At 25.4% G+C, this 26,541-nt stretch overlaps 2 protein-coding genes across 3 annotated transcripts in view; one reads left to right on the top strand and one right to left on the bottom strand.

Annotated features, from left to right (window-relative positions):
- Nucleotides 1-1,196: 1,196 nt before the first annotated feature.
- On the bottom strand, nt 1,197-8,612 carry LOC129983592 (protein regulator of cytokinesis 1-like). The gene is made up of 2 exons (XM_056093121.1): nt 8,476-8,612; nt 1,197-3,559 (listed from the first exon to the last, which is right to left on the bottom strand). The coding sequence occupies exon 2, from the start codon at nt 3,516-3,518 to the stop codon at nt 1,572-1,574; it is 1,947 nt and encodes a 648-aa protein (XP_055949096.1). The 5' UTR covers nt 3,519-3,559; nt 8,476-8,612; the 3' UTR covers nt 1,197-1,571.
- Nucleotides 8,613-9,083: 471 nt separating this feature from the next.
- LOC129983581 (beta-alanine-activating enzyme-like) overlaps nt 9,084-26,541 on the top strand; it is a 42,551-nt gene continuing 25,093 nt past the window's right edge. For both annotated transcript variants that reach the window (XM_056093111.1, XM_056093110.1), the window contains exons 1-8: nt 9,084-9,686; nt 13,410-13,530; nt 15,215-15,465; nt 17,031-17,220; nt 17,520-17,746; nt 20,764-20,843; nt 22,406-22,795; nt 24,719-24,834. In XM_056093111.1, coding sequence (XP_055949086.1) covers nt 9,472-9,686; nt 13,410-13,530; nt 15,215-15,465; nt 17,031-17,220; nt 17,520-17,746; nt 20,764-20,843; nt 22,406-22,795; nt 24,719-24,834 — 1,590 coding nt within the window. In that variant the 5' untranslated portion in view covers nt 9,084-9,471. The remainder of the gene's footprint in view (nt 9,687-13,409; nt 13,531-15,214; nt 15,466-17,030; nt 17,221-17,519; nt 17,747-20,763; nt 20,844-22,405; nt 22,796-24,718; nt 24,835-26,541) is intronic.

Genomic DNA, 26,541 nt, shown 5'->3' on the forward strand with positions numbered 1-26,541 from the left:
GCACAGTCTAAATTGGTTTTATATTGTTTAATATTGTTATATAATATATTGTTAAGATAAATTGTTTATAAAATAATAATCATATATCTTAAGACAAAAATTTCACATGTAATTAATCTAAATAATTTTTAAAAGTTTTTACACTTAGTATAATTTCCAAAAGCTATTTGAGATTATTCACATTAAATATTTAGTTATTTTCTGCTAGAAATATATTTTTAAATGTCTGCATATTCAATAATTGTCTTGGCCTAAGATAGAAATAATGGTCCGTACCATTTATAAGAGTTTACAATCTTTTATAAATTATAATTCTATTCATAGTACATAACTAATTTTTATATTAAGTATTGTAATATTTTGATTTTATTTTTTTGGCTTTTGACAGAATTTATATGGCTAAATTTGATTTCTCATTTCAATTGTTAAATATCTATATCACCAGCACAAATTTTCTCCCCACATGCATCAGCAACAATAAAATTTTTCAAAAAAAAAAAAAAAAAAAAAAAAATCTTATATAATTTCTTTTTTAGTAAAAATTATACTTTTTTAGTTACAAGTAAAAATAATTCTAATGCAGTTTCAAATATGATACAGATGAATCTTACAAGCAGAGAAAGAAGACAATTAAAACCATCAGAAAAATCAGGCATTATATAATAAAAAATAATTAATCAAAAGAATAATTTATTTTTTTCCAACACCATTTACAGTATTATTTCATTTGAATATTATTGATGAACAGAAAGTTCATATAATTCTACAGCTACCCAGTGTTACATACATAAATATATACAAGCTTTTGAAGATCAGTATGATATATTTACAAGCATAGAATTCAATAAAACATTCTTTCAAAAAAAAAAAAAAAAAAAAAAAATTCTGCAACAATTTTCTATAAAAACTATATAAATTTGGGAGAAAAAAAATAGTGACAATTGTACAATTAGTTTTAAGAATATTTACAAAGAAATAAACATTTGATATCAGTCACTAATAAAAATCATATATAACATTTCATAAGGCATTTACAATGTAAAATTCCAAAACTTGTATGAAGACTACTTTTAGATTATTTTTTGAAAATACAGTTTAAGTAATCTGAAAACAGCAAAATTAACAAAATATGTCAAAAAATATTCTATTTACAAGTTTGTTTTTTTAGAATGGTTTATGTAGATCAAAGTAATACATTTTTAATTATTACAATACAAACTGTATTTTATAACTATATTAAATCAAATGACATCAGCAAGATAAATATCTTTATTGGTATGACTTATTAATAAGCATATTAAAAATAAACAAGCCCATTATATATTTACTTTTCTAAACATTTGAAGTCAACTTGGCTAAATTGAAAGAGTGAAAATTAAAAAAAGTTAATACATCACAATATGATAAGTCATCTTTCACATAAAGACAGTTTAAGTGGTTTTTAAGAAGCATCAGCTAGCTAGAAAAAGAATAAAAAACAAGATGCTTAAACTATCTACCCAAATAATATAAAACTAAAAAAGAAAATTCTAGGTATATTCTTGCCAAAGCTATAGACTTCATAAAAAACTTTATATTAAAAATGGCAAGCCTAACTTCCCTCTAGCTGGAGTTAAACCCGGCATGGTACCAGAAATATTTTTAATGGACTTCCTACTCCTTTTGCTTCTACTAGTACTCAAAGATTTCTTATTCTGACTGCAATTCAGGGATTTCTTATTTTTATTATTATTCAAGGATATCCTGGTTCCTCCTGGTTTGCGAGTTGCAAGTACAGAACTTCGTAAATTCCACCTTGATGTGCGATTCAATTCACTGGCAAAATCTGTATAAGTTGTACCATTTGGAGATGTTCTGGACTGAATTAAATTTTGTTGGTTCCTCTCCCTCAAAACCATTTTCTGATCTTTTCTTTGAATAGCATTAGGACGACTAGTAAACAACCTAGTGACTTTAGACGTTGACTTCCCAGTAGTACTTGGTACCATTCTGGAGCTATGAGCTGCAGGAGTCTGAAACATGGATACGCCAGTACTGGATTTAAGCATCTTGCTTGGAGCTGATTTGGGAGTTGTCATAAGAGGTCGTTTTCCCGGTGTTCCTGTGACATTTCCCAGTTGCAATAAATGTTGCTTGTGTCGTTCTTGTTTCTCATTTTCCTTTTGGTTAATTCGTTCCACCCATTGTTTGGTTACAACTTGCCTATAATCTTCACCATAGTATAAAAATGGTGAGCCTTTTTCCCTTTCGTATACTTCAATATCTTGGAAAATACTGTTTTCTAAAGCAGGAAGCTCTTTTTGTAGCCTCTTCCTTTCTTTTTCTTCCTGCAACAAATTCCCTTTGCGATTTTTAAATCTATTTGGATCTGCTGCTTTATTTTCAAAAACAATCATCAGCTCCCACAGTTCTTTCCTCTTCTCTATTTTTTTAATAATATGCTGAACATCTTCATAATAACTTTTCCATTTTTCAACTTCAGCCTCGTGAGCTTCCAGAATTTCATCTGTTGCTTCAGAACATGAAAAGTATTCAAATTGCTGTCTTAGAGTTTCTGAAACGTAACATTTATCCCAAAGATTATGCAATTCCTGACGAAGGGACCTAATAAACATTTTAATGTTATCTTTTTTAATTTTTTCACATCTTTCAATCTCCTCCTGAATAGATTTTATGGTTGAGAGACGATAATCTACATGATTTGATAAAAAAGTCACACGTTTGCTCTCATCTATTTTAAGCCTTTCCCACAAGACATTCAGCTTATTCATCAATGTTTTCTTTTCAGTCTCCAACTCTATTTTCTTCTTCTTTGCTTTGTTGATGATTTCTTCTAAAGCTTTAAATGTTTCATTAGAAAGAGAAAAATTTTCCTTCTCTGACAAAATTTCTTTTTCAAGAGGTGTTTCTGGAGTCAATTCAGTTGTTTCCCAAATTGTAGTCAGTTCCTTTTTGACCTTGCACAATTTCTTATGACGCATTTCCTTTTCTTTTTTAAGCATGTCAATATGTTGTTGAAGCTCATCCAAATCATTTTCCGATGGAACTCCAGTGTTAGAAGGAAGCTGGTGCTCAGGCATATTTAAAATTCGACAAAGCTGCAATTCAACATTCTTTAAATCTCTATATGATTTTAATCTCTTGTGTTTCAATTTAGATAAGCTATCTAATTCTTGACGCAACATTTCTTCTTGCTTAATCAGTGATTTGTCATTAATTTCTTTGGGTGATATTGATAGAGCCTTTGACAATTCTTGTATTTTGACCTTAAAATTTTCAATACGCTCTTTGGTGTCATTACAAAAAGTGGTCTCCTCATCAAAAATATCATTTAAAAGATTTTTTATATGAACCCATACAGCTCTTGCTCTTTGTGCTTTTTGGTTGCTGTCAATACCAAAAATTTGCCAAACATCATATAATTTTCTTAAAGCTTCTTTTACATTCATAATTTCTGTATTTGCTATTTCCTCCAAAATTATTTCATCATCATTTGGTTGTTGGTTATCAGCATCCATAATGATGCACTAAAACATATGTCCAGGAATCTGTGTAATACCTATTAAAAAAATGGAATAATTTCAGATTTTGGCTGTTAAATAAAACAATTGCAAATCCACATTAAACAATGATAGTCATTTCATTTTTAAAAAGACAACCTTTTAACTAAAAATCAATCAATAAATAAAAAATGAGAACGTTAGAACAACTTAATTTCTTAGTTATTTTGACAACTGTATTCATAATATTAATTGCTCTCAGGCTGGCTAATACCTTATATTTTCATCTGATTAATATTTAAAATATTAGTCCCCTTAAATTAACTAAATAATAATTTAAATATTAATATAATTATTATTGAATATTTAAAAAATTTAATATCTTTTGTTAAAAAAATAAGTCATTCTGTATGTAGTAAAAATATAAAGAAAAAACTTTAGAAAGAATATTTTAGATTTAAAAAAAACTATTAAGAAATAAATAAAAGAAACTTTAAAACAACAGACTGTTTGATTACACATTTTTAGTTTTTATTTTCTTACTGACGCTCAGAAGAAATATGTTTAGACTAGTTATATCAGCAGATTACATTTATTTTTTTATATAGGAGGACATTAATACTTCTTTCCTTAATAGTAAACTGTTATTGATTACATATGAGCAGATGTGTGTTTGTGTCCACAAGTTGCTAAATCTAGAAAAGTTTGTTTCCAAAAATCACTATTTCCCTACTTAAGTAACCAAAATGAATTTATATAGAACTATAAAATAATATTGGTTTTATATTCAATTGAGAATTAATATTTTTTAAAAAAAGATGATTCTACACTATTTTTCCTCCTACTTTTCCTTGAAAGTCTTTATAATTTTTTCTGAGAGAAAGTTAAACACTCTAAGCCTTCTCTAATTATTGTTCAGATATCTAATTCACAATTGAAAGAAATTTCTGAGGAAAGTAAAAAGGTTACAGTGGTTACAAAGGAAAGAGTAAAAGGTTACTTTTTCACAATAAATCCTTTCTTTTGTTGTAATTATTTTAGCAACTGAGTACTTATACATATTTTCAGTAAAGAAGATTTAACGGAAGAAAATTCATTTAATTTTATTTTGATCATATTAAAACCTAATTTTAACAACTTTTATAATTAATTAGCCACTTAATCAAATGAGATTATAATAAAAAATGTTATAAGCAGTCATAATGCATATTTTATAATAAAAGTTTTTACTCAAATATTCCTTAGAATTTATTTTTAGTAAATATAAAAAGATAGACTAATGAAATTTGGCATGTAATTTTTATATCAAAACTGTAAGCTAGAATCAAATTTTAAAAGAATTTCATAAATAGAAAGATTCTTTATCAGCTTGTCTATGTGAATGCAATAATTCAAATCTATACCAAACTAGATTAATGAATCATGAATCTTTAGACACTCAACTGTAGTTTAGGGTCAGACAAGATTATGGTACAGTCAGGAAAGCAGATTTTATAATGCTATTTCATATGAAATGTGGTAATCCTGATTTCTTGTGACTATTTGAGTCGGAAGAATTTTGGGAGGTATTTTTCAATTATCTGTATTTAAAGATTGTATTTTAAATCTTGCCTCATTTTAATAGTCAATTTTGTACCAAAATTAATCAAAAGAATGGCACTATTCCAAAATAAATATACTCTCTCCTACTATATTATATATATATATATATATATATATATATATATATATATATATATATATAATGCATATGACAAAACATAATATATACAATGGCATATTGTGGAAAGTGATACCAGAAAATTAGGAAGATATTACTTTTTTTGCCCAGCATAATTCAACAAATAATGAATACAATGCCCTAATATTGCTAACATTTTTTAAACTATTTTATTCAAACAAAACTATTTTTTTAACACAGCAAATTTTAAGTATAATAAAGTCAGATCAATTGTAATTTTTAAAAAATTGTTTTATAATCTTTGTAAAATCACTATTTAAAAACACAGATTTACCAAATGTTTCAAGATTTTAACTATTTAATTAAAAATTTAAATACCTAATCAATGGATGAGAAGTGTCTCTACAATGTAAGATAATATTACTAATGTAAACTCTTTTCTTATCCTAGTTTTGCCTTCATGTAAATGTGCTTCAAAAGACCGAAAATGCTTTCATTTATCGTTTTTTCATAATATGCTGAATAGGAAAAGCAATCAGATTAACGACTCTTTTAAAGATTAAATTACATTTTGAGTTGAGAAAATACAGAAAACTATAAAATGGATAAATACATCCAACAAAAATTTTTTTACTTTATTAATATTGTAAGGTAACATATTTATTAGTTTAGAAAGTAGTTTAATAATATATAAGGATTAAAAAAAAAAAAACCAAGTATGCATTTTAAAACAAAGGTAACTTCATTTCAGAGACTATTTATCAATTACTTGATCAGAAATGTAGTAAAAATGTGACAAAGACATGTTTTCTAGGGGGGGGAGGAAATATTTGACAAAATAAATAAATAAATAAGCCGGTACTTATCTCTTGCACTCTGAATGTGTCAGGAAATTTATTTAAAATGGCATATTATTTCATTGTTTATTTTAGCTTCGATATTTATATATTCAAAACAACAAGGAAAACCAATACACCAGTCACTTATCCCAACCACTGGTTTCATTTAACTAGTTTTTGTTTCATACAAAAGCTCATACCTCTAAATATGTTCTTAATGATATCTGAACCTTGTCGTCTTCCCTTTACAACAAAAGTTTAAACATTACTTCGTTGCATATTCTTTACAGATAAAATCTGCAACAGAATTCTAGTTATAACCAATGAAATGATTTCAAAAATTTTAACTTCATATAAAAGCTTACACTGGTACAAACGTACTGGTTGCTTGCTTTCAACATATCTCTGATGGAACTTTCAGTCTCAACAACAGGACTGACTTCACAAATTTTCCATAACATTTTAAATTATAGATAACCAATAAAAATGCTTTGTTATTATTATGCAAGCATAATTTAAAATAATGATTTCTTTCTCTTGATAAAATATTGTTCATCAAAGCCAACTGGAAAAATTACTCTCTAATCTAATTATGTTAATGATATTAATAATAACATGTCAGCCAATTTATGAAATGCATCTTATGTTTAATTTACATTTGTTGTTTTAATCTATGTTTGCTGAATAATAATGATCAGAAATGATTCAAAAATTGTGAAATTAATCAATGAAATTTATCCTGTTGTTGAGGTTAGGGTCCTATCCAAATTTTATTTTGCAATATCTCTTGAGAATGATTGCAGATGACTTATTTACATTTATGAGCTATATGGAATAAAAACTGACAAATATGTTATTTAATAATTGTAACTGAGAAATTTTGCCAAGATTCCCACATCCACATAGAGATTGTAATAAAAGAATGTTTTTGCAATTTCTTTCAGGAATTAATATCGGAGGAAAGCAGAGAGCTTTTAATGATGTATCTAGCAATCATAAACTTCAATATGGGTGGGGGATCAGCAAAATTATCACAGTGATTATGATTGGGGAACAACTGATTATTTAGTTTAGCCAATTGTTTTAAAATGCTTTTAGCAACCAGCTGGTTTGCCTGGGATAGTGGTTACATTTAATTTCAGTTCAATCAATTAAATAAAATTTCATGTCCATGATTCTATTGAATAATCAGACATTAAAACCATACCATTTTCAGTCTTCTGTTTATTGTGTACATGAACCTTTCAAAGAAGACTAATCCATGACGTCATGATATTACTAAAAACGTAAATGTTTGATTTATCCAACTTCCATAATATTATAATTTTATTTATTAATTTTTCTCATGAAAAAACTACATATATATTAAATGCAATTGCTCTTTTTTAGTTTTCATGAGAGGAAAATCGTGCAATTAAATATTTGATGAAACAATGAAAACAATTTGAATTTCATGACAATAATGTAATCTATAGTTAGAAATTAGAAAAAATAAATATATTTTTAAAAATTTCAAAAATTTTCATAACTATTAAATGAGTATCATTAAAAAGATATTTATTAAATTTTGAAATGTTGAATGTTTACAAAGTTCATTTTTGCACAATTATTTTGGATCTTATTATGGTAAAATATCAAAATCCAACTTAATTTCTAATTAAAAATTTTTTAACAAAATTGATCGAAGGTGCACATTTCCACCCTCCAAGAAATACAATGTGTGCCAAATTTAGTAGCAATAGATCAAATAATTTGGTTGAACAGAAAACATGACATGGCTTGAAATTACAGAAACAAAAGTAAGTTTTTAAACTAACATTAAACTTAAGTGTTAAAAATGAAAGTGTTCAGTAATAACTTTTTTTTTCCCCAATCACATGAAAAAAATTTAGAATAAATTATAAAATTATTTATCAATTTAAGTTTTTTAAACAAAAACTTAATTTGAAACACACAAACACAAAACCGCCCTTAAATATTTTTTTACAAATAATTTAATAAAATTAAAAAAATTTTCTTACTCAAGCAAATTTCAGTATGAACATTCTGATTTCAGTAAAGTAACACTGATGATAAAATATTGATTTCAATAAAAATTTGTGAATGAGGTGTTAATTTTGAAAATATTCATTCAGCAGGGAGAAACGTAAATTTCGTCATACAAAATACTTAATAAAATTAAGTATTCTTTTAAAAGGTGTCACTAATTAAAACGGAATCAATATTAATTTTTTATTAAATAAAAAAAAACTGTATAAAAAATGTGTTTTAAATTACTAATTTACCATTACAAAATAAATAAAGGATATTAAAAGGTAGGGAAAATAACTCTAATTCCACTGTTTGCTTGAAGTGGAAAAGTAAAGGCATAAAAAAAAATTCAAATTGAGTCTGTTAGTGGAACTGATATTCAACGATTACAAATTTTTTTCAAAAGAAGACGAACATGACTTACCTTTAGAATGTCACTATAACAAGATGAAAAAAATAAGAAGAACTTGTTTTAATGATAAATCAAACTAACATTTCACAATTATTTAAATTGAAATCAAATTCAAATTTGAAATCCCGGGCTACGGTTTTCCTGATAAAATATGAAAATACGATTGTTATTGCCAGATTTGAAAGCGAACTAAATCCATATGGCAATGATACAAATCTCAAATCCTTCTCATGTCAATTTATATTAGAATGAATATATATAAAACAATCGGCATGAGAAATTAGTAAAGACATAATGTAAATAATGGAAAAATATGTTTTTTCATTTGAACTGTTGTTAAAAGTTGAAATCCTTTTCCTCTAGTGTGACTCTATTGGTATGGAAATGTTTTAGTGTCGTTGCTTTTTCCTATTTTTTTTAAATCTCTGGACAGATTTAATGTTTTTGATATGATAATACATCAAATAAGTTCCATAGTTATCAAAGGACAAACAAAGTTGGATATAATTATCGAGCTCAGTCATCATCTCCAATAGTGACGGCTTAGATGGTTTATAATAAACTGAACTGAATATAAAATATATAGTAAATTCAGTTTCCATTTCGAAGTGACAGCTATATTAAGTTCACTATTTTCAATCAAACAATCAACCAAAATAAGGGAAATTGAAATACTGCATTGATATAATAAATCCCATTTATCATTTAAATGGTGTATCATTTTAATGTGAAAACATTCATTTCTTAAGTGACACTCTTTTTCTGTACATAATTGTGTTTAAACTGTTAAACAAGTGAAAAAATCACAAAACAACAAGTTTAATGAATGTACAAAAGAAAGAAGATAAAATATTTACTAAATGTCACAATTTCTTAAAAATGTGTTTTATTTCAGTTTTTCCTGAATAACAAAAATACAGTTTCAGAATTGTAGAAAATACCTTTTCAGGATTTTCTAACTTTTGGGGATATATCTTTTGACTTATTATTTACTATTAGAAAATAACAATGTTGCTGACATTATGGGATTTGTATACAATCAATAAGGAGCAATCATTCAGAGTTATATTTTATGATTTTAAAAGTAAGCATATATTAAATTTTGAACAAAGTCAGTCATACATTGGTAAAGTTTCCAAGCTGTTGAACTCTACATCTGCAGCACAATCAGTTATTGGGTGCTTTATTAGCCCAGGATTATATTTATCATGTATTATTCTTGGGTACGAATTGTTTATCAATTATTTTACATTGACATATTATAAAGATAATTGTATTTTGCCTTTTCTGAGATTTTGTAGATTAAAAAAAAAATTAACAAAATTTTATACCTTATATTAGTTATGCTCCTTTTACATAGAATTTATACAGGATTTTTTTCATCAATTGCAATTTTATTAGAAATCATAAATTGTCTGCTAAATAAATTGGTAAAAATTCTGTTGTTATCACATTTTTAATTTTGAGTATTGATTATTCAAAAATATTTTATGGTACTTTCAATTGACAAGCAGTTTATTTTTTGAATAATATCAATTTTTTCCAAACTTATTGCGCTTGTTGATTGATTGAATTTTTGAATTGTAAATTCATAAATAGTTGCTTTTTTTGAATTGTTTAAATCAGTGACCAGAAAACAGTAATTAAGCTTTCTATTACGAGAAAGGATTTTAACTTTTTTTGTAATTGTGATCATCTTGTTACTTAGCTTCCATTACATATTTATATATATTTATATTGCAGAATAAATTATATAAGGGAAATGTATTTTATTCTATTTTTACATTTATTTAGTAAAAAAACAAGCTAAATTCTGAGTGATATCATTATTTGCCTGCAATATATCAAAATAAGATAAAATAGCGGGCCTGAATTGAATTATTACAAAATTCATTTGAAAAATCTTCATTATCTTTAATACTTGTCTATTAATCACATATCAGTGATTTATCTCCAAAAAAGAATAATCTAAGATGTTATATTTACTGTCAACAGTGATTAAATGCAAAAAAGTCATTAGTGATATGCTAGTCTATGCACTATATTTGCCACTGACATGTGTTTAAGACTGAAGTTTGCCAATGACATGCAGTTAAACTAACAACCTGTAATCATGTACCTATTTTTTTTCATAAAAATTCTACTGTATGAATAGCAAATCGATTTACTGATAATTTATAAATTAATAGTTCCTTAAATATATATATATGCTGGTCCCTTTACATCCCATCCTCCTGGAAAGCTTCGTGGAACAAAATTGTAAACAATTTATCTACTAGTACATTGTTTCTATGATGCAGACGATTTTATAATCTGTGTAAATATAACAGGCATCTCAAGGTCACATTTTCTATTTGTCATAGCTGTTAAGGTGTTACAGTAGTTTTTTGCATAATCCCTCTTGGCGCATGTATTACTGTTTGATCTCTTGCCATTTGTTCTTGATCGTTTGTTCATTTTTACGAAATAGTGCTAAAGAGTTTGTTTTTTAAGCTCTGCTCATGAATTGCTCTGATGTCAGGAGACAATCAAAGATGGTATCTACAATGCATACAGTTATTTAAGAGAGTTGGGAGTCATCTAAGAAAATGGTAAAAGTATTGTTTTTACAGATGCAAAAAGTAATTATCAAAATGTTTAGTGTTTCCTACTGAACAATGCAGCAAATTTCAACAGAGGCAATTATGACAATAGCTGTTAAAGTTATAAATAGTATTTCAATTTTCAAATCACCCAAGTAAAGAAACCCACAAACAAAATCTATTACAGACTTGAATGATTTACATAAAAGCATTGAATACCAAACTGTACTAGAGTTTTATAACAGAGGTGAATAATCAGCATTGGTAAAATTAAGAGCTTGCTTAATAGAAAAAATTAACTTTTCTGGATGCATAGAATCATTGTAGATGATTGAAAAATTTAGGATTTTCTTACAAAATGTGCAAATTTTTAATGAAAGAAATAACATTTTTGTTTCTCATATTTTTGAGAAAAATGAACAATGTGAGAAATGATTCATTATCCAGGCCAGTGATATATCTTAATGAAACTTAGGTAAATGCTAACCATTCATCTAAATTTATTTGGCAAAGTTCCACTAGCTAAGGAGACTTAAAAGTTGTATTGGGGAAGGAGTCTAGATTGATCATTTGTCATGCCAGATCTACTGATCAAGACTTTATTATGTCCACACAACTTGTATTTCAATTAAAAATTACAGTTGACTATCATGAAGTGATGAATAATGAAGTTTTAAAAAAAGTGATTTCTCAATTTACTAAGAAGATTGGGCAGTGACTGAAAAAAAATGTGTAATGCATGCAATGAAATTATAAGAAGATGACTTTGTTAAATCTAGTGCTGGAGAGGATGCAATTAAAAGGATTATTATCATTTTACAAGATTACAGTGAAAGCAGTTTTAGAAAAAGATTAAAGAAAGATAAAATGCTTTAAGCTGAGAACTTCTAAATTAGTGATTTTTATGCTGATACTCCTTTTATTTCTTTCAGAATGAAACATGTAATAATTTACCCTGATGATGATAACTATATTTGAATGTATATGCACTTATTTTTTAAATATATGAATTTATTAAATATATGTGCTATTAAAAGTATATGTTTATTAAACTAAAATATATCTTTATTGAACTTTTTTTAAAATTCAAGATCTTATTTTTGCATAATAGAGTAATTATTCCTGCATATATTGAACCTAATTTTTCATGTTTAGATAGTTTTGTAAATAATTAATATTTGTAATGATAATATGTAGATTTTTTAATTGCAAAACTTCTTTTTTTTTTTTTGAAAAAGTGTAAGAACAATTGGCTTAATATATAATGCCCAGCATTTATAATTGTTCTACAAGATTTAAAAGTAAAATTTTCATTATTTTTTTAATTTACTGAAAAATATATCTCAAAAGATAAAAAAAAAAAAAATGAATGAAATTATTTGTTTACATTGCCATTTCCAATTTTAATGACAAAAATATTTATGCTAAAATATTTATAAAGCCCTTTTTAAAATATCATAAAAACTCATTATGATATTAGTATAGTATATTTTTGTAACATATAAGTTTTCAAATAGTAGCTAGAATATCCATTTTTTTTTTCTATTCCAACTTCTAATTGAAATATACTGATATGGGGAAAAAGTAAGATTTGTCGAAACCATGTTAACGGAGAAGGGGAGTGGGAAAATTCTGTGACCTTGAAATGCTATTTTATTTGTACAGACTATAATATATAATTAGTGAATTTTCTTTTAGTATTTATTAATTATCAAACACTAGATTTTACCTCTTTTCATTACAGACCTCATCATTCACAATGTAATTGTACTTGTTATTCAGCTTCTGTATTTAATTAGGTATCTCTATTTTTATTCCTTGAAAGAAAATAGTTATTTGAACTATATAATTTAAGTGTTTTTTTAATTGATCAAGATTATCACAAAAGCATAGATAAAAATTAGTAAGAAAGAAAGATAAATAGAACTTGTTTGTAAAGAAATTAGACTGTACTCAGTGTTGAGTAATTTGGTTTGTTTAATGTTGTAATTGCCAAAGCCTCAAGTTCTGTTGTGCTGCCTCGTCTTGGCAGAAGGAATATTTGTTGAGGATTGCTCAAGGTGTGAAAGCCATTCCACTTTACCCAGTTAAAGAGAGCTGACACTTGGAGCTAAGTCAGTCTTCTTCCTTGATGCCCTATGTTTTAACCATTTGAAAATGTTCTTTTCTGACTCCATGATTTTGGCAATTTATGAATTTATAGAGATGATCTAGCAAAGGTAGACTATCTATGACTAGTAAGAGTTTGAATAACCATCTGTAACTAGTAATTTATAAGTTTATCTTTGTATTAAGAAGTAAAGGCTGATTTTTAGTTTTACTGAGCTATCAAAATATTAATCCAGGCTCAATTTTTCTTTACAGAATTTTAAAGGTCCAATCTGCTTTTGTATTTTTGAATGTACAGAAACCCTGTGCTTCCTTGAACAATATTCAAAATTATGTTCCTATTAAAATTATATTAGTTGAAGGATCATTTTTTGAGGTAATTTGTTTATTCCATTTTTATGAATTTCAAATGATTATTTATCTTTTTTTTAAAAAAAATATAAGGATATGCTTGCATTTTTAAAACATTAAATATTTTTATGCATGTCTGCAAACTTCTCTTAATTGCATTTAATTTAGTAATTGCATTTTCTTAATTATAATTATTTCTAATATTATACAAAACTGCATATTTATCACTTTTTTGTAAAATATCTTATATGTTGAAAATTTATAAAATATTGTCATATATGTATTGTACATCATAGAAAAATTTTATTTGAAAATTTAACTTAACATCTTGAAGTGTATTGAAAATTTATAGCATTTGACAATACTGAGCCAAAAATTTATGCAATTGGTAGATTTATTACTTATTTAACTATTTAGTGACTTTTAACTATTTTCATTATTAGCTACCCTTGTCAAACAGTTAGTTCTCTGGGGAAATTGGTTGTGTTTACTTTCAATTAAGTTTCTTATGCATAATTTAATGTTCATGATTCTGCCGATAACATATTTTTAAGCATTAATTTGTGACAAATATTAAAGCTGTACCTTATATCTTTTATTATGTATGCAATTCCTAAAGAATCAAGTCTCATGATATCATAATACTATTAAATACTGTCTGAATAATCTATCATTTAATTTCCTTTTACTATAACTTAAGTTCCTTATACTCATATAAACTACATAGATATTAAACAGAATCTTTTTTCCTTAGCAAAATGGAAGAAAATCAGGCAATTAAATATTTGGTGCAATAATGAAAATCGTTTTAATTTCAAAACAATAACAAAATTTATTGTTGGTTGTTGTAAAAAATATTTTTTTAAAGTTATCAAATAAAAAAAAACTGCACAACATTTCTGTTAAAAAACCAAAATTTTAAATTAAAAATAAAAATTAGTACAAAATTTAAAAAATAAAATAAATTATAACAATACTCGTGGGAGTTTTCACAGAAAAATGCTAAAATAATTAAAAATTGCTAATTTCTAACTAATTAAAATTTTGAAAAACTTGCTCTAAGTTCCACATTATCAATTTCCAAATATGATGTTTCTGTCAATTTATAATATTAAATTTATTTTGAAACTGATTTTATTAATTTCTTTGTTAGTAACTAATTTTTTTTTCTCTTTGAAATATGAATGTCAAAATATGATATGAGGTTTTAAGGGATGTTATTTTTACTTATTAGACTTATCTACAAATTAATATATTGTCTGTTTTTTTATTTATTAAATTTTTTTTTTCAATTTATGTACCTTTATACTTTAAATTTGACATAATAAATAATAATATAGTATATTGCTTTCATGAATTCAATATTTAAAATAACATGAAAAGAAAATGTCATTGCTTTTTGGAAGTGTAAATTAAGATGTTGATGTAGAAAATTTTATCTTTTGATTTATTTATCATCCATATTAGATTTTATAATTTTTTTCCTGTTAAATAATAGTATCTTATTATATAAAATTCTCCAATTTATGATACTCTATAAATATCAGATATCACCCAAGGATAAGATTATATTACATATGCTCTTTTTAATCTGTTTGATCATTAATATGTTCTGCATTTTCTAAAGATAATAATTTCAAATAATATATGGTTAAATTCAAATGTTTTGATTTTATATTATTATTATAAGGATGAATATTTCTTTGTAGATAGTAAAGAAAGACCTGTGTACTTGCTGGCATGAAGAAAATAAAATTCTGTTAGATAACTTTTCAATAATTATTCTCCAGTCATCAAATTGCTTCAATGACTTGTGTTCTAATTCAAAGAAAATCTATTCAAATTTTTTGAAAAATGTTTCTGAATTGGCTTATGTAATTCAGACATCTGGTACAACTGGAGAACCAAAGATTATACAAGTGCCTCACAACTGTATTGTACCAAATGTTTTAGATCTGAAGTAAGTATTTCATTTTTGTAACTATGTCATGCATAACTATTATTATGGTTTTTTTTATTTAATAGCTTTGTACAAATAAAGATAATACTGTTGAAATATATCTAGAGTTTATTTTAAAAAATCAGTATTCCTATTTATGTAACATTAAATCATGCGACCTTAAATTTCATATGGGAATTAAGGGCTTCAAAATTTAATTTAAAAAAATCTGATAATCTTGATGTTATAAAGTCTCTCAAAAATTTATTTTTTAAAGAAATTAATTGTGATATAAAAGTAATTCTGTAGTTTGAATATTTATAACATATAATTATAAATTGAAATCATTTGCCAAAATTCAGAAAATTAATAAATCCCTAATAAATATCTTTCATAAAATAATGAATATCTTCAAATAAGATTACAATAGTTTAATAATGGCCATGAGCACCGACTGGTGATAATTTTTATGTATTTTTATTATATTATGGATTTAGTTATTTGATATTTCAAGCAACATTAAATTGATGACCTCAAGACAATGTGATCCATAGACTGTTAAATTTAAAATTCATTTGTTTTTCAAACATTAACCTGTGAAAAATGATTTTGATATATATATCCAGTATATTTCCATGTATAATAGAAGAGTTTTTGGAATTTCTATGGGGAGGGCTTATATATGTATCTGGTAATCTCACAAAAACATTGATACATTTTAATTAGCTGGGCCTAAGTGATGAATTGCTGAAAATCGTAAAATATAGTTTATTTTATTTCTATTGTTTATATTTCTTAAGAAAAATTCATTTTAAATTAAATGAGTTATTGTGCCTTTGAAAATGAATTTTTTTACTTTTTAAATTATGATTTCTGTTTTATTGTGGTGGATAGAGAGCTTATAAAGAAAGAATGAGGATCCATGCTGCTATTAGACTACAAAGACTATTACTATAGTTTGAAATTCACCATATAAGAATTTTTCTTCTCACTTATCTTTCAAATAAAAAATAAATGGCATAGAAAATAAAACTAGCGTAGATTATAAGCAAGATTGTAATGAATGGGAAAAAAGTTAAAATTATCATCATTGGTATCATTTCTGATTTATTTTATAGCATCATGATTGGAAAATGTTCCACCTGTTTTACATACCGAGCAATATTTTCACCCTCATGGTGACATACTTGAAAGTCACAGGATTACTTTTTAAAATTTAATTTCGTCTTATATATGGGTTTTGAATTTAGGTAAATTTTTGAAGAAAAAAATTTTCTTAATGTATATATGAATAAGATTATATTAGAAAATATATGATATATTTAATATTTTTTAATCAAAGATTTTATTAATAATCAATCATTTTATTTCTTCCTTATTTATCTTTGAAAAAAAAAGGCCAGTAAGTAGGTTTAGTAAAGGCCAAGATTATTTTTGCATTTTTTGAAGAAATATACCTATAATGCATTTTAAAATGTATATTAATTTACCTTTAAATATATATGTGCAAGTTATCTATGTATATATGTATGTGTTATCATACTTTATAATTAACCATATTTTTATTTAACCTATTTCTCTTTTAGACGAAAATTCAATATTACTTCAGAAGATAGAGTGATGTTATGCTCACCATTAACGTTTGATCCTAGCATTATTGAAATCTTCCTTGCTGTTTCAGCTGGCTGTACTTTGATAATCATACCTAATCAGTTGAAAAGTATCCCAAGAAAACTCAGTGAAGTCATCATTAATAGCAAAGTTACTGTACTTCAGGTAGATAACAATTCAAAAAATACAACTAAAACTATAATTTGACTGCTGTTTTGTAAAGTAACAAAATTTTCTTATATAATAGTTAAGAAAAAAGATTTAAAAAACATTTTATTTTCTTAATAGCTCCATGTACCAGATTTTTCTGAGAAAAATGTAGATTATTTTTAAATATCTTTTATGATTTTTGTAAATGGCTTTTTTTTCCTCCTTAAAATATTTCTTTGTTATTTTGTTTGGGTTTTCTCTTTCATTTTTTAAAATTTGTATTTATTTATTTTACCCTTTTTTTTAATTTCTAGGCTACTCCAACTCTTATTCAGAGTCTTGGAGATGATTTTATAAAAGGTGTTCTTTTATCGGAGAATTCTAATTTACGAATTTTGGCTTTTGGTGGTGAACCTTGTCCTTCCATAGATAAAATAAAAAGGTGGAAAGCTAAAAATAATAAAACAAAAATTTTTAACCTTTATGGATTAACAGAAGTTTCTTGTTGGGCAACATGTTTTGAAATAAACTTAGAAAAAAAGTAAGTGAAATAACAAGATTATCCATTGTTCAGTTTTAATTAATATAGGATTGATGTGAAAATTATTAAAAAAATACTTTTCAACTTTAATAATTGGAAAAAGTAGAAGAATTAATATAATAATTAGGGGATTTTCCAAATCAGCTAATTAGTATACTGATTCTACCAATTTCTACAATTATTATTAAATATTTATAAGCCCCTTTCCAATTCCTAGTTACTCTGACCAACCTTAACACACTTAAATCAAGTTACTTTCCAAATAATAGAGATGCTTGAATTTAAATTTATCTTTATGTTAAGTATTTTTCATGATTGTCTATATATTTTGCAGGTAATATAGTTAAAACTTACTTGAAATAATTGAACTTTTTAAAATGATTTGACATATTCCTTGTATATGAATAAAATATGATTGATTAATTTTGCTTAGTTGTAATGGAGCAATTGTAAACTTTTTGAAAATTTGATTACAAGTTACTGTGTTATGTAATGAAGTAATTGTAGCTGCATATTTTATTCAATTTCATATAAAGAATTTGCCTTTATTTTTTTTATTTGAATGGCAATTAATAATCTTAGGAATTTTGAGACTATAATGAAACAAAATAACTGCTATTGTGCATTTTGTTGATGTTGGTACCAGAAATGATTTGTAAACCTCACATTAATTATTGACTCATTTGTGTTCCTTTGCCTTCTTTGAATTAAACCTGTGAAAGTGCATTCTTCAAAACTTTCTTGTAAATTTTATAATAAAGATGATATCTCAGAGAACATCTTGAATGGTATTTGCATATAATAGTTATGAAATAATAAAAATTTGACATGGCTTTAGCATTTTTTTTAAATCTGAGCTATCTTTCATGGGTTTTTTGGTAAAGAATCCTTTGCATGCAGTTAATAGTATTCGAAAATCAAATTTTTGTTTTTGATGGGTTTTTCCTAATAAATTGAAACAAAAATTTAACACACTACTAGAGTTGTGGTCATAAAATTCCATACCAAGTTTTGTTTTTGAATTATCTTATTTACATTTTTTTAAAATTACAGTCTGACAGATGGTCAACCATTTGTTGGATTTGGCTCAAAATTTGGTAGGTGTCTGTACTAAAAATGTTAAATTTGTGTACCGAATTTTGTCTTCTTTCTTTGATTTGTAGTCATTCTATTAACTTATATTTGAACAGCTGGACAGACAGGTTTTGCCTGAATGGATTTTACACAAAATTTGATAGAAATCTATAAATTAGGTGTAAAAACCATGTGCAAAATTTCATCCATATTCCTCAAAGTGTTTTTGAGTTATCTTTGTGACAGACAAACAAACAGACAAGTATGACACCAAAAATGTATTTTTTGAACTCAGAAAAATCTGAAATGTTGAGATTCATCAAAATCTTGAGTTTGAATTTTTTTGATGATTACAGTACTTTCTCTATACTTGTTATATGAAAAACTAAAAAGTTATGTTTATGGCTTAAATTAGATTGTGGTTAAAATATATATTCCTAATTTAATTTAGTTAAATTTTAGCTACTCTTTTGTTTTTCATATTCAGAATTTTTCTGTGATTCATTTGAATATGGGATTCTTATGGATCTGTTTATGGTCTGTTTCAAGTTTGTTTTAGAAAATAAAATATTATATTCTTAAATTGAAAGAAAAAGTTAAACTTGGTAAGAATTCTGTATGGTCCTTTGAAAAGAGATCCTCTCTTTGCAAAATCCGGAGTTTACTAAATGCCATCGTTTGCCATTGAGCATATCGTGTTTAGTTGTATTAAATGGAAATTTTAGTTAAGAATGTGTAAGAAATCTATAACGTTTTTATTATGCCCTTCAAAAATTTCATGATAATTTTCAAAACTTTTCTACATTTCAAACTGTAATTAAAATATTCTTGATATATGATATGTATATTCTATAAAGTGAAGACCCTAAATTTTCTTTTTGAAGGGAAAAAAAAACTAACTAACCTACTTTCAAATTTAGTTGAAATTTTAAAATAATATATCAAGAAGTAGTATGTCTTAGTGATGCTGGCCTAAGACCCTTCTGAAATTAAAGTATAAATAAATTTACACAAACAAATATTATCTTATTTGTACTTTGGATATAGTTAATTTAAATGATATTCAACATCTTTTCCTCGACTCTTTTTATTAAATCTTATTGCAACTGAAAAGTGTTCACATATAATGAATTTTATGTGGAGGAATTTGTGCTCAGAATAATTAATTGTATGATGTCAAATATTTATAAGGATTAAATTATAAGTTTGTAAAATGCTTGTAATGATTTGATCTCAAGTACAGTTTCACATATGAAGTAATTTTTTTCTTTGTTGCACATGCCATTTACATTAAAGTAATGATATTGTTTTTAATATATTTAAGTACTAACTGCCTGTGGTGACCAGTTGGTTTGACTAAAATATAGACTGTACTTGATTTTATGTAAATCTCTGATGCATAAATTACTATTCAGTATCAAATTACAGAGTATTCAGTTCAGTAGAGTATTTTTATTTTAAGATAATTGTTTAATTAGCTTTATTTTAGGTGCTTGCATCTACCCAGCTGTTTGTGTGCATGAACCTACCTAATAAAGTTAAATCACATGTCCAAATCTTATGAAAATTGTAAATGTCTGCATGGTCCATCATTTAGTTCAACTTAACCTGATCTAGTATTGTATCTTCATTTTCTCATTTCTCTTCAAATTGGTAGGGCATAATTTAGATATATTATGTGAGCATATTCAGTAGAACTTTATTTGCGCAATCTAATCAAAAAATTAAAGAACAATAAATATAACCATTCAGCATAGCAATTTTATTTTGTGGTAAATTTGATGTTATAGTGTGCTATATTTTTAGATTCCATACACACAAAAAATGGTATAATTAAAAATGGAACTTTTGAATTTTAAAATTATATATATATATAAACGACTATAACTGAATATAATAGTTATAAATTAATTTTAAAGAACTTATTTGTTATAAAATTAAAGGTACCATTTGCCATCTATTCCTTTGGGTGAACCTCTTTTGGATACAGTTATTGAAATCATTGATGGTGAACTTTCTGTGGGTAAGCATTCTAACTAATCTAATATTAATTAATTTGCCAAATTTTTACTGAAACATTTGTTTTATTTATTTAAAGTCACTATTTTTTATTACAATTATTTTTTAAATGTTTACTTGCTGTTTCCAATATTAAATTTTCATGAAAATACAATCTATTTTTCTTTTTTAGTAAAAATTTTACTACTTAAATTCTTAAATGTAGTTTTTGTGTATAAATGAATCTTATTTTTCATACTTTGTTTCGCATGAATTAAGTATAGAATTTTCTTAAAAAGTAAAGCAGAGGTCTTATATATATATATATATTACTGCTAATTTCATATTGAAAGCTGTTTTAAAGCAATCAATTTATTTAATACACTATGACAAATTATTATGACCACCATATATCCTATTCAAATGTCCAAGAAAGGTTTGCATGAATTGCATTGGAGCTAGTCATAAGCTTGAACAAGATAACCCATGATGTCCTACAAAATAGAGTTGCCAAGACAATAGAGCAATTGTAGATCATACATCTGAACTCTGAGGGGATTTAATCATTATTTTATGGTAGGAAGACCTTGTCATGCTGGAATTTTTTACAATTTGGGAAAAAAACATACACACTCAATGGACAGATATAGTTGACTAGATGTTAGTGATGTTCAGATTGTCCTCAGCTTTCAATTCATTCTATAAAATAATCATATGAACCATTTTCCACACTGTAATTAAATTACTACCAACTGAATTGTATTTGCTGTTCATCAATTCAATAGATGTTTTGTGGCCAACAATGAATTTTGTTACTACCATTGATACCAAAAATGGTTTAATCAAGCTAGGCAATACTTTTCTATTGTTCAGGGCTCTGATAACAATGCTCATGTGCATATTGTTAATATAAACAATGTCAAGTCCACAATGGATTTTGGTTTGTTAACAGTAGTGGAATTCATATTTAACAGCATTCACTGACTGTGAAAGCTGCAATATGTTTAAGACATATCTGCATTTCTTTGTATTAAAATTCATATTAAGTCAAGTGACAGAATATCAGTAAATGACTTTACAAAAAATTATATCTTGTGGAATTTAATGCAATACTTTTGCTTACTTTTTTTTCATCATAAACACTTCTATCAAGATATTTTCTATAGATATTAACAATCCTAGCATGAAAACAGCTGGGCAACTTCACCAATTATAAAGCATCTTTTTATCAAACTTGCTAAAATCTCAGCATATACTGATGATGAGAAGAGAAAAATGTTTCAGTTAATTGCGGTGATTTCCTTAAATTGATCTTCGCATTTAAAAAGTTTATATTTTTTTACACCATAAAACTGCTCCTAAGGTTTAAAAATAATGGCGGTGATAATACTTTGGTAATTCAGTATTTTGTTTAAGCAAAGAAAAATAATAATATTAGGAATAGTTGAGTGAAAAAACTAAATATTTGTATGATGAAGTAAATGGATGAAATATATTCAATTCTGTTATAATATATATACAATACATATAATATTACAGATATATATATTAATGCATATTGCAGCTTTATGTTTTTTTTTTTTTTAGGAGGAGAAAAGAGATGGTGTGTGATCAATGATGAAGAATGGCCAAATCATAAACATAAAATTATGCGTAAAACAGGAGATTATGTTATTCAAAATTCTGAGAGTTTATTATATTTTGAAAGTCGAAAAGATAATATTTTGAAGTTCAAAGGACAAAAATTATCATTATTTAGGATAAATACTATTCTTGAGAGTATTCCTAGAATCACAAATCATTTCTTGAATTTTGATGCTGAATCTTCAAAGCTTCTACTATTTGTTGTTCTGAATGAAAAAAGCAGTTGCAAAGAAGATATAAGATATGAAGTATTGAAAACTCTCCAACAGTCTACTTCCAATCTTCCTATAATTGAAGTGATAATTGTGCCTTGCATTCCTTTAACAAAGCATGGTATTATTTTTGTTCTTAATTTTATTACTTTTCCAAAGAAATTAACATAGTTCTCTATCATGTTCTTTGTCATTTCTTTTTAATTTTCTGAGATAACAAATTACATATATCTAGAGAAATGATGAGGATTTTAGAAATTAAATTATCACATATTTATTTATTTATAGAATCACAAATGTTATGATTCAATGACTTATGTGTTGTGTATCTAAAAATGTGTAGATGATACCTATATTTCAAGCACTACTTTGATCATTTTTAAAAATTTTAACATATATGTTATAAAATGTTTATGATAATAGTTGCATAATAGCTAATTTGTAAACAGTTAGAGATAGGCATATGCATAATAAATAAGTGAAAAGAAAAGTTTAAAGCCACTACCTTACATTATTACTTTCTATTATTTCATCATAGTTTTCATTTTTTTAATCTGAAATAATATAGTGGTACAAAATTTCTTTACATTTGAAAAATGTGAACAGAATTTAAGATTCTTAAGATAAAAGTTATGATAATTCTTTATTCTTTTACTTTTGTAATCTGATTTATCTGATTTTATACATGATTGTGTTTATTCCATTAGAATAATCTGATTTTTCATTTTAGATTATAGGAAAATTTGCTGCCATTACAGTGTTTTTAAGAAGGATTTTTAAAAGTTTATTTATTTATTATTATTATTATTTTTTTTTTTTAGCTTTTTGTTGCATATTTTCCAAAAGCACATCAGTATAATCTTACAAAAATCTTGTAAAAATCTTTTCAGTAGTATATGATTGTATCATCTAAATGCAAAATTTTTCATCTCATAGATGTTATGCAATATTTGAATTTTCTATTTTGTTTTTCTGATATTTTTCTTATTACTCTTGAAATAATTTAGAACATGGTTTCTTAAACTTCAGATTGTATTGACCAATAGTAGTATCATTAAAATTTTAATAACTTTTCTCTGTTAAGATTTTTTTAAAAATATATATATATATGAGAAAAAAAAAAAAGAAGTCTAAATTTAAAAGCTTTTTTTTGTAAGTAAAATCCTGATTCATAGTGATAATGTTTTTTTCTTGATAATGCAAACTATTGCAAAACTAATTATTAATGAATTTTCAAAAATATGAAATTCATTTTTATGAAGGAAAAGGTGGAAAGAAAAAAATTACATAAACTTTCTCTAAAGTTTTATTACAAATAATGAATAATAAGAGTAAAATTCTTAATTGTTTAAAACTTTAATACTTTTTTCCTATGTTCAATAATTATAATTTACTTTTTCTCTTAGAACCTCTTTCAAAAAGAAAATATTTGAAAATTTTGTTTTCTACATTTTTCAAAGTTTTTTTGTATTACTATTTTTCTGTAGTATAACATTAGCATTCTGTAGTATTTGAGTTACATTATACATTTGTTGCAAATATATCGATCACGTGTGAAAGTATTTACAATCCAAATAATCGATTACATTGATTATCCATGTTGTGGTATTTAATAAATATATGATCAGTTTATCCAAATTAAGGATTTTATTGACTGAGTATTGATTAATTTGAGACTTCTTGTGGAATTCTTGATTCAGAAGGAGTTGGAAATTTTGACAAAATTAAAGCCCTTTAATTTAGATTTTCATTTTTTGGATTTATTTATTCATAATTGCTGAAAAAATTGTGTTTCCATTTATCTTTTCAGAATTTTATTTAAAATATTTAAGTATTGCACTTCAATCTTATATTTAAAAAAAAGGGAATAAATAAATAGATTAAATTTTATTACAAGAAAAAGTGATTATAAAGCAATTAGTGCAAATTTTTAATTTAATATGTTTCTCCAGATTGTTTTTGTCTTTATAATTGTGTAATGTAATGAATTTGCTCTTTTTTTTAAATTTTCATTTAAATAAGCTTCTATATATATTATTTTCAGGAAAAGCCGATTACAATAAATTGATTGCACTGAAAAATTCAAGAAATCAGCTGAGAAAATTGTACCAGTTCACTTCTAATTTGGATGTTTTGAATACTCTATCTAACTTGTGGAAGGTTAGAAACTGGTTATCATTTATTTATAATATGATATATATCATTTATTTATAATTATTTATAATAATCATTTTTTAGTTTTAAAATTAAATTCATATATGGTATTGCTGATAAAAATTAATAATTTTTTTAAATATTTGTTTTAATAAATCTCAAAATTAATTATAAAACTAATTTGGTATGTAAAGCAAGATTAGTTATTTTTACATTGGTATTAGATTTTGGCTTTTGATATTTAATTGATAAAATATTTAACTGACATCTACTTTAATTGATATGTTTTTTACAAAACTTATTATTGCAATCTATGTTCTGTCAACAATTTTCTACATTTTCATATGCAATGGGTTGTCAGAGTTCTTCAACTCAAAAATTCTTAATTTCAAATATTATTATTGATGTAAATAAGATGGAATTTCAGTTGCAGTTACTTTATAAATCTGATTAATGATTGTGATCTTCACAGTAATACATCATCATCCATCAATTCAATTAATAGTAATAATGAAAAAAAGAATAAATGAGAAGTGAGATAATATTAGATTGATTTGTATAATTTTTGCATTGCATTTATATGTCGGTAGTTCATTTCTGCCATTGTGATTTGCCTTTTAATGTTGAAAACAGCTGCTAATTAATCTTTGAGGCTTTCTTTTGGGGGGGGAGGGGAGGTGTTTGATATTGTAGTTTTTATTTTATTAAGGTTTTAGTTGTCATTATTATCTGGTTTAAAAAAGTTGTGAAATTCATTAATTCATATTAACTAAAAACCTTTTTGAATATTCAGACAAAAATGACACTTCACTGATTTGAATTGTTTATTGTTTTCTGGTATATGTCTTTTCTGCAGTGGAACAGATGAAAGCTGTATAGCTGATTAGAAATCAAAACATTGTTTGCGATTTTTTTTCTTAAGAGTTTTGATTCAGAACTAATAATTTTTTGAAATTTCTTATAATTTTTAAATATATTTTAGGTAGGTAAAGTGCTTACCCAAGATTGCACCAAAGTACATTGATAGTTTCAATTTGCTATGCAATGGGTGTTTTGAAAAATGTTGGTAGCAACATTTCTTTTCCCTTGAAAATGCAGCTTTATATTTGCTGACAGTATATTCTAATGGATTATTCCTTTTTCATTCTTGGAAAAAAATGAATAACTGCTTGCTTGACAATATGTTGGATCGATTATTACAGTGTTATTAGTGAAAAGGCTTTGCATAATATCATCATGCTGAACGAGACCATTTATATATATGTTAAAGCAAGTCAGATTGAATTAGGAATAATGAAGTATTCCTGCTTTGATGTCTTTTGGTGTAAATAGGGAACTTTTGATTTTTAACCTAAATTTCTTAATGAGGAGGTAAGATGTAAGAAGTTTGACTAATCATCAGAGATTTTAATTTTTAGTCTCTTGAATACATTGGGTCATCGATCCAAATGTATTCAAAAGCTCTAAAAAGTTTGCTCCAGTATTCATTCCAGCATTTATTGTCTGAAGGTTTTGGTCATTCCAAGGAGTTGTCTTATAATTGAAACATTTTTTTTTAAACCAGATTGTTATGGTTATATTTAATCTTCAATATTGAGTCTTTTAAGGATATTTTATTCTGTAATTGTGCTGAGTTTGAGATGTGACTGACTATTATTGTTTTACATTCTGTTGCAGCTTCAGGTTAGAGTTTCTAATTTTGTTGAGTATAAT

Source organism: Argiope bruennichi, chromosome 9 (assembly GCF_947563725.1).
Source record: "Argiope bruennichi chromosome 9, qqArgBrue1.1, whole genome shotgun sequence".
NCBI lineage: Eukaryota > Metazoa > Arthropoda > Arachnida > Araneae > Araneidae > Argiope > Argiope bruennichi.